General features: G+C 49.3%; 1 protein-coding gene across 4 annotated transcripts in view; it reads left to right on the forward strand.

Moving 5' to 3' along the window:
* Window positions 1-15,036, forward strand: part of TNIK (TRAF2 and NCK interacting kinase) — a 167,096-nt gene that overhangs the window by 74,245 nt on the left and 77,815 nt on the right. For all 4 annotated transcript variants that reach the window (XM_075157392.1, XM_075157389.1, XM_075157391.1 and 1 more), the window contains exon 3: window positions 14,515-14,571. In XM_075157392.1, coding sequence (XP_075013493.1) covers window positions 14,515-14,571 — 57 coding nt within the window. The remainder of the gene's footprint in view (window positions 1-14,514; window positions 14,572-15,036) is intronic.

Below are 15,036 nucleotides of genomic sequence, written 5' to 3' on the forward strand. Positions count from 1 at the left end.
ACAAAAACATAATTTCCCTATTCTTAGAGCTGCCTCCTCCAGCACTACAGAGGGGTTTGGTCCTTTGCTCTCACGGGCTGCTCGTTTTCCCTCCGATGCTGGGCAGAAATTAGGTGATAACTTCATTTTATCTTTTGCCCTTTGTTTTTAAGCAAACCTTCCCCTAATCTCCGATAAACGCTGGCAGCTCGCTGTGCTCAAACAGTGCTCCGCCGGCAGAGCTGTCTGAGGCCAGGGCTGAAGCCTGCAGAAGCCTGAGTCATCTCGTAAAGAAGATTAGCTTTTAACTTACAATTTCCAGTGCTCTTTTTAAGCAGTCTTGTGGAAATGCTGTGTAGGAGCATTTGAATTACAAATGTAAAGAAATTGTGCTAATTTTTTATTTTTGTAAGGCTGCTGGGAAAACGAAAGCCCTCTGCTAGAGGAAAAAAAAAAAAATTAAGAATTTATAGAGTGCTATTGTTTGAAGATGCAAACCCTAATGCAGAGTATGGCTGCGTGAGGAACAACTCCTTTTTATTCTCAAACATGGTTCTACGTCTAGGCAAGGCTTTGGAGGCTTTTTGCAATATAGCATCAAGCATTGCATCATCTTTATGGGGTAGCTGCAGTATTATTTTACCCCTTTTATTGGGGGACAAAGTTGAGCAGCAAAGAGCCCGGTGTCTCGCCCAAGGTCGAGTGCGGTCGGTAGGGATCCAGGAATAGCGCCCAGCTGCTCGGCCCGGCCTTGGCCCCGCTTCCCGGGAAATCTGCCCGTGCTGCGCATCGCCGGCTGCGCTTTCTCTCCTTCCTTGGAGTTTAAGCTCCGCAGCGTACTTAAAAATCAACATTAACTTAATCAAGGCTCTAATATACAGGAAATGTATACATTCTGTTAAGTGTATCAAAACTTACCCCCAGCTGCAGGGGTTCAAAGGAGTGGGCAAAATGGCAGAGTTGTTTTTTTGTTTTTTTTTTTCCCCTGGAAGAGCACAGGGAGGTTTTTCCCTGCTCCTGTGCAGTGGTGGACTTTTACCTACTGCCTTTGCCTGCTCCGTTGCAGATGCCCAGACCTGAATACCAAGCTGCAGAACCAAACGGCAGTTCTGTCCTGCAGCCAGCTCTCGCTGCTGGGAAAGATCTTGAATTTTTAATATGAATCTGCCTGTAAGATATTGGTGGCTTTTAGTGCTTAGCCAGCATTGATCCTGCTGGGAAAGGGTTAAAAGCCCCGGAGGGGTGGCGTGGCCGTAGGGGCTGGGGTGAGTGGGTGGCCTGAGCTGCCTTTAAGTAGGAGCAGGAAGCAGCTGGTCCAGAGGGATGCTTATAAAGCAATATCTTACCATTTTCTGTCTCTTAGTACAGCTGAAATTGCAGGTTTGTGGTTTGATTCGATGCAGCACCTGGCCTTGGGTCCTTCCTGACGTGCCTACAGCGTGGCATAGTCCGTGTGAGGTTTGGATTAGCTGTGGATGAGGTTTCACGCCGAGCCTTTCAGATTTCCACTAAGATCTTTATCCAGTGGAATAAAAGGCCATCACCCCCTGCCCATATGTGTTCTCCCTGCAAAGCTGCAGGCAGCCTCCGAGCTGCCCACGTTCCGGCAGGCGCCCTGCCTGCAGGCAGCTTTTCGGGCTGCTTTGAGAGCTTTTTTGTCTGCTTTGTTTCACTTTGCAAATAACAGCGAGTAAAATCCATAGTCTTCAGACGGTTCCCTTAAACTGTACAGCATCGATTTGTGTCTGTACATGTTATTTCTCTGTAAATAGGACCCTTAGTGGCTAGATAGCCCTCCTGCGATGAAAACCGCGGCGGGCAGTGGCTGCAGTGGCTGGAGTCCCTTAATTATGAAATAGCGACGTGCTGCGCCGGTGCTGGGCTGGTCCGTTGTGTCCCGAGTGCCAAAGGTAGCAGGGACACTCGGTCCTTTCTGGCCTCCTCCCACTCGTTCCTGAGCCGTATTGTTCCCGTGCAATCCCTGGTACCGGCTTAACCTTCCCCTGCTAATCCCAAGTCCTCCTCCTCTCCTCCCTGCTCTCAAATCTCTGGCTAAAGCCCCCCCTTGGCTGTGCTGCCTGCTGCGAGGCTGGATGGGATCGTGTGTGGGGCTGGGGGGGATCTTTTGCTTTGTGGGGTCTTTTAGGGCTCCCTCCTTTCCTAGAGGAGCCCTCACACCCCAGTTTCTCCATTTTGCAGAGGAATGAGGACCACTGAGCACTGGGTGCCCCGGGAGGAGGGTCCTCTGCCAAGCAAGGGCAGCGCGGCGTTGCGCTCGGGTGCGGGGAGATCCATTTTGCAGGTCTGTCGGGGAAGGCAGGGAAAGGCAGTGATCTGGCTGCCTTGTTTCTTAACAGAAAAGCTGTGCCTTGCCAGTGTAAGGGTAGGAAATTCCTGCTTGAGAGGGGAGGCTTGGAAAGTCAGAAGCTATGAAAGCAGTGCCATTTAATCTGCTGATAAACTCTGTTGATCCTAACCTGCAAGGCTGGCTTAGAAGGTGAGCTACGGTGGGGCTGTTCGGCAGCAGAGTCAGAAATCCCATCTTTATCCCAGACAAAGCAGCGAATGCACATGTGACATACGTAAAGCAAATATAGGGATAAAGGGTCTACATGTCATTTCTCAGACTCGCTTTTCCAATAAGCGGTTCTAAAAATGTGCTACCCGATACCTGACTTGCTTAAAGCAGCGGACAACATGAAAGTCTTGATGTAGCTGTGTCCAGCCAAATTAGTATGTTTATCACATACTATTGCTCTAGGCATGGCTGGGTCTTTTAAATCAGTAGAACATAGGCACTGCAAAACGTTTATTGACTACTGACAGTAAGTGACTTGGAGTAGGAGAGGATGGACAGTAAGTTGTCAAGGCTGCTCAGGGCAGACAAAAACCCTGGAGGCAACTCGGGATAAAAGAGTGTGATGCCCGTCTGCCTTCAAGTATGTGAAGTCTAAAATCGGTATTTGAGTTGACATAGATAGAAACGTGCAACACGGGGTCTGCAGTGTCTTGAGTTACAAAGTCATTGGGCGTAAGGGAGCACCTCAGCCCTCCATAGCACTAGATGTGGGGTTACTTATGTCATTTTACGCTTATTTTCCTAATGCTAAGACCTAAGTCACCCTGAGAGGTATCCATGAAAGCTTCTGGCAGCTGTGGCATTTTATCCTAAGCCCCGTGAAACGTAAGTACCTTTATCAGCTTGCTCTTGTTATTTCTACCACTCTAAGACAGGGACTTGCAGTCTTGCGTACGAGTGATGAATGTATGAAGCCTGAACGTACGAATTGGCTCAGATGCCAGTCAGCCTTGCCACATGGTCAGGAATCAAGGTGGTGAGACCTGAACTGATCCAGGTGTTAGCAGGACTGGAGAGACTGAAGGGGTGAGGCAATGGAAGGGCTGTAAGGATGGCTTGCTTAGAAGTTGGTTCAAGGTACCGGACAAATGTCCTGGCTCCTGCTGTGCCAGGTTCAGCCATTGCCAGCAATGGGACTGGACCTCAGAAGTTCAGCCCAAATTCCTCCTGGATTTGGGGCGTTAGGGTTGGTGCACAGAAGAACCCGGTGGGTTTGTGTTCAAGGCTCCTTTCTGCAAGCTGAGAGACGTGGGGCAGGTGGGGGTGAAAGAGGCGAGAGCCCCTTTTAACTGCCTTGATAACCACTGCTGAAGTGGCTGGTTACCACATCTGGAGAGATCCAAGGTGGGACCCCAGGAGCTCATCCTGGGTCATCATGTCTGCAGAGAAACTCAGGGCCGTGGGGGGATGTGGGGCAGCATACGCAGCTATACCGTGCTGTGACCAGAGATGAAAGAAATACTACCCTGCAGTTATACGGAGAAACAGAGGGAACGGGAGAAACTTGGGCTGGGAAAGCAGGCTGGGCTGCTCAGTCAGCTTGGGTAATTCACGTGGATGTGGACACGGTCGTTTTATGCCATTGGCAATGCAGTGAAATGCAATGGAAACCCTTCATGGAAAACCATCGACAGCCATAGAGTTAAATTTCCTGGATTAAACGGTCGGGAAATCACCGAGAAGAGATTTGGGCTTTCCTTCATGCTCAGTTTTCCTTACACAGTGACAGAAAAAAAAAAAAAAAATCTCAATCAGCTTTAGATAACGAATACCTGAGTGTTACCTGGCTCGCCGGTGGCTGTCTCCTGCCACCAGTGCCGTCCGTCCCCGCTGCCGGAGAGGATGCTGAGCACCCTCAGGTTCGCGGGTGGGAGGTGGTTCTCCCTGCTGTTTGTTGGTTGAACAACCACCTTGCACTTTACATGCCACCTCCAAAATTGGATCTTGCTACTATGAAACCAGAGCTGAAGTCAAGCAGATGGCACTGAAGAGGTGTTTCAAGAAACCACATTTCCATCAGCATGTGTAGTGTTTTTTCCACAAGGACCCTTTTTTTAACTCAGCTGCAGTTTGCAAGACAGTTACTGATTTGGGGCATGGATTAAAGAGCAGGTGAAACTTCACATGTTGAAATGCAGCTGTTCAATGCGTGGCAGAGATAAATGGGCTACCAAAAGCCTGAGGAGACTGAGGGGGACCTACATCTCTCCGGTGTTCTGGGATGAACTGCCATGGGAGGCAGCAGCACACATTTGCAGGTATTAAGCCCTGTCTGCCCCGCAGCAGGGAGCACGTTAGGAGCAATCTGTTTTGAAAGGACTGTTTTTTCTACAAATACAGAAGAAACAGCAGCAGTCCTGCCAGAGCAGGTGGTGGAGACCTTGCTGGTGCTCCTGAGCTCTGGACACAGCGGCTCGCTCTCATCCCGAAGCATTTGGTTTGAGGTCATGAGCAGCCCCAGTAATTACAGGGAAGGGCTTAGAGAGCTCCCTGGTGCCCTGGGACGTCCGTTCCTGTATCCTGCGCAGAGCCAGCTTCACCTGTGATGGGAACTGGTGTCCTGAAGCTGGTGGGCTCATCCTGGAGTTTGGGTTAGAACGTCGAAACTGATGTGGTTGTGTCCATGATAAAGCCAAGGTGCTCTGGGACCATGCAGAAATGGTTGGCTGTGGGGCAAACTGGGTGGCATACAGCAAAAGCACATGGACATTGAGGTCTGCCTGGTGTTTGCAGATGTGAAAGCTCCCTGCTGCAGTCCAGACCTGGCCAGGTTTGTGGTGGTCCCCGACTCCATGTCAAGCAGCAAGGGTCTGGAGGAAGGTCTCAGCCAGTGGGAGGAGGCTGTGTCTTTCTTGGGCCACCCTCGAGAGCCAACTGTCTCCCTTTAGAGGTCCCGGCACACGTGGGCAGCGCCGTTCTCTCCACGGCTCAGTGCTTCCTGCTGGAAGGAGCAACCTGCTGCTGCGATCGGAGACGTGGCCTGTGTGAAAGGGTGCCTTGTGGGTCTCCGAAACGGAGATTTAATTTTCGTTATGAATACTGCAGTGCTGAATAGGCAGTGATGTGAAACAGAAGTACAGTGGGGGTGTTAAAGGGTGGTAATAAGATGGCTGTCATGAACCAATGTTATTGGGAACAGACTGTACTGCCTTCTTTTAGCTGCAAAAACGTGCAGTAGCAGAGCAGGAGAGGGGCCGGGGCAGAGGGAGGACGGGCTGCGCGGGAGGGGAAGGAGCATCCCCAGGGACCGGCCGCTGCCCTCCCTGCCCTGGGGGGCTGCAGGCGATGGGCTGCTCCCCTTGGCAGAGCGCGGTGGGGATTGCCCCCGCGCTGGAGCTGCCGTCTCGGACCTGCGTGTGCTGGGGTGCCGGAGCAAAGAGCAAAGCTCGCGGAGGGCCTGGGAAAGTTGCGAGGGGTCCAGTGGTAACCGGCGGCATCCCTTCGCTCCTCCGTCCCACTGATGCTCCTTTGAATCCTGCTGCCTTCAGTGTGGGACCAGCTCTGGGAGTATTTTCCTAAGGCACTGTTTGTCCTTTTTTTTTAAATACGTTGCTCTTTGTCAGGAACATCTCTCCTTAGTCCTTTGGTGCCTCAGGTTTCCGTAGGCTGCTCCTTAAACCCACTTTCGGTGTATTTGCTGTCTGTTGTTGGTCTCCATCTCTGTCTGCTCCACACTGTTGTGCTCGGTCCACTCATCTTCCAGCCTAGACCTGCTCTTGCTGAGGCTTTGACCTCCCTTTAGGGCAGCGGTGTTGGTTCCTGTGTCCTGGGAAAGCCCTGCCAGATGCAGAAACATCTTGAAATCTGGTCTGCTGCAAGGTTTCCTGTGACCGTGGAGCACAGCTCTTCAAAACCTACAGCTTCGAACACTCCTGGACAAAACCTGTGCACAGTCCTTTGTGTGAGCACGAGGCAGATCCACAACCCACCGTTGCCAGTTTGCTGGTGTTAAATGGTGGCAATGCCGCAGAGAGGGGGGAAGCACTTTCTGACCAGTGGTTTTCCCTGGGTGGGCATTAGGAGGGGTGCAAGCCACATCTAGAGGAACTGTCTACAGAAACTTCTGGAAGGATTTGGGATCTTTGATGCTGATTCAGGACCTCTTACGTCAGTGGTTTTATCCATGGAAGAGGGAAACCTCCCAGTTCCTCCTCAGTTGGAGGAGGGCTGCTCTCTCCGCTCTCCTTTGAACTACAAGAGAGATGGGGGATGGCGTAAGTGCAAGCATTGGTGTAAGGGATGTGTTTCCCTTATATACGGGAATATAAGATTATAGTCTTGCTCAGCTATGTGCTATAGTGAGTGTTATTTCTGGAGATGAATAATATGCTAATTTAACAATTTAGCTTGTTAATCTAATAATCCTGCCTTCTTTACTTAACGTCAGACCTATTGTGGAGCTGCAGTAATGGAATTGCAGCTCTCCCAGCTGCACGGCCCCGATCAGAGCTTGGATTGATACAGAGGATTAGAAATATTTCAGTCCAAAGGTCAGCTTTGTTCGGTCAACACAGAGCATTAGTTTGGCCCTGTGCAATTAGACGTGTCTGTGCTGGGAGAGGATTTATGCCTTTCCAAGGGAAAGCTCTGGTTGTTCAATCCAAACTGAAGTATTAATAAAAATGCCCAGCTGAGGAGAACCAAAAAAAAAAAGTCCACTCTTTATTTTTGTTTCTCTTTGAGTTTTTTGAATGTTTTCCAGGGTTTTACTTCTTAAAATGTTGGAAAAGATGATAGATGTGAGGGAGGATTGGCTATAAGTAGAACTTGTGCTTGTCCTGCTCAGTGAAGGTCTTCTGCTCTCTGAAGGCACCCCAAGGGAGAGAGCCGTGCTCGAGCGAGCAGCCAGCTTTCTGCAGGAGAGCTCAGGAGGACAGAGGAGCAACTCTGGAAACGTCACCTGGCCGGCAAATGAGATGTCAAGTGATTGGATCCACTTTTTTATCTTTTTCATAGATTTTTCCATTTCTGATGTCAAAGCGTTGCAGTTTCATGCTGTGTAGATGGGAGGATGCCTTTTGCAGAGAGTGTGTTGAAGCCTGGGGGGAACAGAGGGTGTTTTAGGTAGCCCCGTAAGCAAGTGGAGTTTGTCCTAAGTGGAAAGAAACTGCATCAAGTCAGCCGTGTCCTTGCGTGCCTTGGGGCAGCAGGGTCGCTCTGAAGCTCTCACAAAGCTGTTCGCGAACCCAAGAAATGATGGAGAGGCGGACGTGCGTGCCGTTGGAAATGCACTGCCGTCGTGGTCGTGCTGTTTCTCTCAAAAAGGGCAGCACAAGCTCCCGCTGCAAAGGGCAGAGGTTTTGCTGCAACGTTTGGCTGAAAGGCAGCGAGATGGGGCTGAGTCCTGGCCAGGGTGAGGACCTGTTTGCAGGGTTGTCCCGAGTCCCCGCTGGCTTGAAATCCCCTTGCCAGTAGCTGGCAGGAACAATAAGGTTTGGCCCATGATTGCTGTGTTTTAATCAAACAGATATTTTACTCTCTGTTAAAATAAACATTTTTCCCATCCTGTTACATGACTCACTTTTTCTTACACTACCTGATATTTAGAGTCTCTGATGTTTTAATTACCTTCGCGGAGCCATGGATTTATTTCAGATAGGCTTGAAGAGATGTGTAAACCAAGTGCAAAGCTAGAGTACCTCATTTACAAAAACAGCTTCTTTTGGAGATTGCTGAATTTTCACACTAGGAGAAGCCTGTTTTTCCATCAATAAGTATTTTAGCCCCTTTAAACTAATTGGAGGGGTTTTTTTTAGCACCCTCAAGATTATTTTCAATGGGAAACAAAGTATATAAACGTGCCTATACTGCGTAAAAGCTGAGGACGAGTCACACTGGGTGCTATAACATGGTCTGATTTACTGCAGGACAGCAGTTCGGATGCACAGCTCCTGTTGGAAGGCAAAGTTCCTTCTCCCAGGAAAAATTGGATGCAATTTTCGGTGCGTTAGTGCTAAAGTACCTTCGTGCTAAAAATCTTGGACCAAGTCCCTGAATTGCCTTGAATTACAGGAAAACAAGGAACTGGCAGGACCTGGACCAGGGACCACCTGCGTGAAGTTCTGGGCCGTTCCAGGAGAGCTCCGCTGCAGAAGGTCTGGGATGCAGAAACGGAGTCCGGGGGAGATGAGACTCTCCAGTGAACACCTTGACGGTGTGCCTGCAGAAGTAGGGCTTGACAAAGAGTTTGTCGTAGGTAGCACGTACCAAAAATGATATGTTAACGTAGAAAAATGAACTGATGATTTCTCACCTGGCAAAACCCCTGGCGTCCCACGCCGTTCCTGTTGTAGGAAGAACATGTGTGTGCTGGAGCTGGTGGTGTTGGGGATGGGCTGTCTAATGGCACGGTTTAGAGGCAGGAGTTGGTCAGTAGAAAGGGCAGTTGTTGGGTTGCTGGCATCAGCTTGGTATTTTAACTGCAACAAAAACGTAATGGAAGAAAATCAGTTGGGAGGCTTCTGTCCTGCCAAAATGGTAATATTCAGACTTTTATAAGACTTTTTGTTATTTGTCTGAGTTTACTGAGATTTCTGTACGAAATTGAGTGCTCCTCAGGTTATACTTTCTCAACATTGTGGTCTGGTCCCAGCAAAGCTGGCCGTGTCAAAATTTCTGCGGTGCCTTGCAAGAGCACCCTATTCCCACTTATTTCATATTTACATAAGAGTGGTCAGGCCTTGGAACAGGCTGCCCAGGGAAGTGGCAGAGTCACCATCCCTGGAGGTATTTAAAAGACGTGTAGATGAGGCCCTTAGGGACATGGTGTAGTGGGCATGGTGGTGTTGGGTTGACGGTTGGACTCGATGATCTTTTCCAACCTTAATGACTCTATGATTCTACATGTTACGTGACTAAGGGCATTGCAAAATGGCTGGATCCCAAGTGTTTTGCTTTAAAGTATCAGACCTGCAACAGGGTTACTCCATTAAGTGCCTGCTGTGGGGATTATGTACGCGTGGGGCGTTGGAGGCTGGGCGCCCTGGTTGGGAGGTTTAAGAGACGATGCTCTGCCCGGCTGAAGGAAGTGGGAGCTCTGCCTTTCTCAAGAGAGTGACAATTCTGGTTGTGTCCCACTGGTTGCAGCAGGTGGTGGGTCATGTATTTTGTTGAACGAATAGGAGCAGACAGCAGAAGTTAAGTAAAAGTGATGCGATACATTTCTGGGTACAGAAATTGCAGTTTTTGCTTAAAGGTGAAATCCATGCTTGTGCAAGCAAAATTTTAAAAAGCAACAATCAATCATCTTCGTTCTGTCCTTAAAATGTGGACTTGAATTTTGGGCCAGAATGTGCAGTTTTTGTGTACAAAGGCTGATATTGAGGCCAGGGTTTATTTATTTAGTAAATATAAAGCCTGAATGCATCAATTGATGTTTGAAGACGTTTACCAATGTTCCCATCGTGTGCCGGTCTGTTACGCTTTATGGAGTGTGAGGACCACAACCTTTGAAGAAAAACTTGAGGTACCTGCTTCATTCGCAGAAATTGATCTTAATACTTGACATTATCAAGTTAGTGATAGTTGATAGAACGTTTTGAGAGTAATTAAGAGCATGAATTTATGCTCAGATGGATGTTTAATTAAAAACTGTGGCAGCTTTGAAGTTCACGCTTGAATAATCTTGAGGTTGAAATGTGGGTTTATACCCAAGTGAACCTTGACAGCAAATCTGGAGAGGGGAAAAATGCTTTAGTAGCCTCCTATGTGTTTTACGCCATCACGGCATCTGTAACGGTGCCGAATTTATGAAGATGAAAGCAGAACTTGCAGTTCAGCCAGGACATCATGTAGCCTGATGCAAAACCTGCTTCGGGGAAAGGAGCAGGGAGGTGTTGGAGGATATTTGTGTATTTGAGCTCTCCAGGAGCTGTACCTCAGGTGGTGCTGGTGGTGGTCCTTCAAACCTTGTGGTGCTTACTGTGAACAGCCAACATGGGGCAGTGAAAGTGTCTCCTGGAAATCCCTTCTCCTTCCTCTTCTTGAACTTCTGGGGGGTTCAGTCGCTGCCCTGTGTGAGTGGGGAGGAAGAGGAGGGTAAACCCACGCTTGTGTCCAAAGCAAAGGCAAAGGCGTGCAGGAGCTTGAGCCCCACGGCAGGATGGGGCTGGTGGTACCACGTTTTGGATGCTGGGATGTCGTGGCAGCTTGGGCTTTGGGAGGATGCCGGTCCTCTTGCATCTCTCACTCTTATGTACGAGCAGCTGGAAGCAGCTCACCCACCACCGACAAGCGGAAAAATCCCGAACAATGCCAGGAGACAAAGAAGGCGAGAAGACAAAATGTTACAGATTGCTAAAGAGCAGATCAGCTCCTTTTCCGCAGGCAGACAGACGACCGAGGGCTGTTGGCGTAGATTATTAAGCAGGCAGGAGGCGAGGAGGGCGCGGGGAGCAAGGGTGGCTGCAGTGATTGCTGCTCCCCTCCGGCTTCCTTCGCTCCTGTCGCCAAAAATGTTGGTGGTGGAGTGGTCTGAAGGCTCAGCAGTGACTGTCTTACCTGGAAGGGTCTCATCCTCCCGAACTGTCGTGGTTTAACCCTGCAGGCAGCCAAACCCCACGCAGCCGCTTGCTCACTGCCCACCCCCCCACCCCCCCCCGCCATGGAACGGGGAGAGAATCGGAAGGGTAAGAGTGAGAAAAACTCGTGGGTTGAGATAAAGACAGTTTAATAGAACAGAAAAGGGAAAATAATAACAATAATGATAGAATATACAAAATGAGTGATGCACAATGCAATTGCTCACCACCCGCGCTGACCGATAACCAAGTAGCGATCGCTGCTTCCTGGATCACGCCTACCCTTCATATACTGAGCATGACGTCACATGGTATGGAATACCCCATTGGCCAGCTAGGCCAGCTGTCCTGGCTGTGCTCCCTCCCAGCTTCTTCCAGAGCATGGAAGCTGAGTGTCCTTGACTAGCAGGGTACTTAGCAACAACTAAAAACATCAGTGTGTTATCAACATTCTTCTCCTACTAAATCCAAAACGCAGCACTAGGGAGAAATTTAACTCTATCCCAGCCGAAACCAGGACATGAATGCTTTGCCTCTGGGCATCTGCACCCTCTCCAGCATCCCCAGGGTGAGCTCCCAAGTACGGGGACACCAAAAAGGAGGAATTTTGAAAAAGCTGAGAATTTCTGTTGAAATTCTGCATAGGCACTTGCAGTCTTACCTGCTTTGACCCACATCTTTGCTGTTGGGGCAACAGAGGTGACCCCAGGAGCAGGAGTTGGGCTCGGTCGTTGTGTGGTTTTGTCGTGGGGGCCCTTGCTCTGGCGATGGTTTAAAGCCAACAAGTTTTGATGGGTGGAGGACGCGCAGAAGGTAAAAGCGTATTTTATCAGGGGCTTTCTGGCGCTTTTCTTGGTCCTGCTACCCCAGTCCCCATTCGCTTCTTAACAGCAGCGCGAGGTTCACACTGGAGAATTTAGCGCTTGCCACTCATTAATTAACAATTTCAGCTTGCCTTGGCTTTGGCAGAAATGGCTCTGCTGCCTGGTGCAGCCCGGTTCCTTTGGAAAGGCTGCAGGGACACAGGTGCTCCTGCTCCTGCTTCCAACCTTTGGGCGCAGGAGGCGGTTGGTGGCTGATGCCATCGGAAGGGCTTGTTGCTGCCGTGACATCTTTTAATGTGTACAGGTCGGATGCTAATTTTATTCCTGTATTGCATCTATTACTTTCAGTTCTCGGTGTCTTTCTCCAGCCTGTCTGTATCTGTATTGCAAAACCAAGGATGCCTGCAGTAGGGTGAAAATCAACTGCTTTTCTAAACTATATATTTTACTGCAAGTATCAATGCTGAGCACTAGATATGTTGAATTAAAAGGGATGGTTAACTGGTGAGGAAACGCTTGGTTTCCCTGGACAGAGGTGGAAATCTGCTGGGATGAAGCTCAACAATCCATCGCTGCAAACAAACTATACGAAAAGCAAATCTTTGTTCTAAGACTAAATACTTAGTGGTTCTACTTTGCCTGATTTTTGCATGACTAAGTGACCCTCGTGGCTTACATTAACATAGATTTCAAAGCGGTTTATTTTGTTTTGGTAAATGTTCGCACAATATTCAATCTTACCTTCATCTGTAAATACCTGAGAGGTGTACGGGGCGGTGGCAGGTCCCTGGGAGAAGGATGGCGTGAGCGCACAGGGCTCCTTTTCCCCTTGGCCAGTATCGGAGGTAGGCAGCAGCACTCCGCTGCAGCAAGGCCGGGGCATTTAAAATACAAAATGAGGTGGTGATATGTCAGATGAAGGCGGGTATAACTAGCAAATACATGGCTTGAAATGCCCCAACTTGCTTCCCCATCTGCCTCCTCCGTTTCACGGAAGATGCAGCGTGCCGTGGTTGTGTCCAAGCGTATCCCCTGCTGGTGCTCTGTTGGCTTTAATTAAAGAGTCGGTAAGGGTGGGAGCTTCCTGGCCAAGCAAACAAGGATGAATTTAGGAAGGGGAGGATTTGTTTTTGCACATCACGCTGTCTAAATAGATGGTGTCTAGCGATGTGCCCCTCCTTCCCGACGGCTGCATCCAGGGGATGCTTCAGCCACAGCCTGGTGCTGCCGGGCTGCCTTTTATTCTATTTTTTTTATGTTGCACATTTTAAAATAAAGCTTTTTTTCCTGTGATTACTCAGGACATATAAATTGTGTTAATAAATGAGCGAGGAGCCCTGGTGGGTGAATTGGCTTCCTGGTGAAGTCATAAATTTGGAGAGGATGATGCCGCCTTGCTCCGCAGCCGGCGCGTGGGTTTGCTTCCCAGTGCCGCGCCTGGAAACCCGAGGGGCTGGGGAGAGGGTCCCCTTGTTTCGTAATTTGGGGTTCCTGCTGGAGGTGAGATGGTGTGAAAGACCTGCAGGAGGGCTGGGAAACCTGGGCTCAAACCCCAGCTCACCAGCAAGCACACTGGTGGGGGGACTGGAGGAGCCTGCAATTTAGGAAACGCTCGTATTTTTCCCTATTTCTGCCATGCTGCGGCTTGTCCCCTCTCAGCCTCTGCTCCTTGTTGTGTCCTTGGTGCGTTAATTATCGGAGCTGCAGGGCAGGAGCTGCCGTTCCATGTGTCCTCCACACCGTATCTCATGTGATGGGGCCTTGGGCTGCTCCCGTAGTAAGAAGTGACTGGGAAGCGGGGATGCTTCCCTTTGCCTCCCGGCTCTCCTGCCGGGATCGACGTCTGCTGGCTTTCCTGGAGAAGCAGCATCTTTTCCTCTGATTCTGCCTGGTTTGTAACAGAGCGTGTGCCCTCAAATGGAGGGCAGGGGAATGATTTGGTATGAGCAATTTTGATACGATGCTGGGTGATCCGTTTCTCAGGAAAGGAGGAAAGGCTGGGAATTGGCTTGCTTGATAGCAGTTGTGTTGGTTTTAAGACCCCATCAACAGTTTGGGCTCTTTTATAATTTTTCCCCATTGCTTCCAGGCATTTTTCCATTAGGATTAATGTAGTCGAGCACTGTGCAACAAGCAGTTTATTGCGGCGATTTGCTAATTTTTCAATTGCTGAAAGCCGAGGAGGCTGTATGTGTCAAGGGGCTTCTGTTTCCGCGCTGGCTCTCGAGCATCCCCTCCAGACGCACGCTCCTTGCTTGTGCCAGCGCTGAAGATGGGGTCACTTCCATAGCCAAGAAGCAAATCCGATTTTAAAAACCTCTCTAGCCTGCTAACCGAGGCGCTTGCAAAATAAAAATAAATTAGTGGACAGTGTATAATGGTGCCCTGCAGGCTTGGAGTCCCTTGGGTGTCCCCAGGTCCGTGAGAGCTGGGGCTCGGACACGAGGGGACCGAAGTCGGTGCCGTGTGGGTGCCCCAGCCTGCACGTCTTCGTGGTCACAGCTCCAGCAGACCATTTCCAGCCGAGTCATGCTCTGTGCTCAGGAGAGGCCTCGAGCTGTTTTTTTTTGCGTGGCTGAGCATTAAAGGATATTTCCAGCACTTGTTTGCCAGGAAAATACAGCATCGAAGGCCCTTTACTAATTAATTGTAATGGCAGGAGGAAGGGGAGGGAATTACTTTCCCGTCATGGCTGCTGTGAAGATGCTCTTGAAAAGGCAAAAATATGTGCGGATGCTGCCAGGGCGAGGAGATTGTTGAAGAACATTGTTCGCTGCAAGGAAAACATTGCCACCGAGCAAAACCAAACAAACTTCTCCCTTTTCTTTTGCAGGGTCGTCATGTTAAAACGGGCCAGCTTGCTGCTATTAAGGTTATGGACGTCACCGGGGTAATGTATCCTCCTCCTCCTGCATCCCTAAATTAGATAAGGGGGGAAAGGGGACGGGGTGTGATAACGTGTGGGGGTTGGTGGAAGCCTTGTGTTCCTGGGAGGCAAATCCCCTTTGCCTTAACGTGAAATGTGCCATTAAGAGGTTTTGGTTTTAATAAATGTGTGAGAGAAAAATAAATCTGGAAGAGTTTTGGAGATTAAGTAATTTTATGCTGAAACAAAGCAGCATCCAGTTCCAGCAGTGGCTCTTTTGAATGCATTAATAAAATCTGAAGAAAATTGGAGCAACAGAATTGTGTATTCATAACACATTACGGTTTTTCCAAATCCATGTTTTTCACCGAAAAAGCTTTTGTTTACCAAAACTATGTGCAGGTATTGTTATGAGAAACTTTACTTGGCAAGTTAAATTATTCCTGTGCATCCTGTTGATACAGAGGAAAAAATGCACCACCCTGGTTT

Source organism: Calonectris borealis, chromosome 9 (genome assembly GCF_964195595.1).
Source record: "Calonectris borealis chromosome 9, bCalBor7.hap1.2, whole genome shotgun sequence".
NCBI lineage: Eukaryota > Metazoa > Chordata > Aves > Procellariiformes > Procellariidae > Calonectris > Calonectris borealis.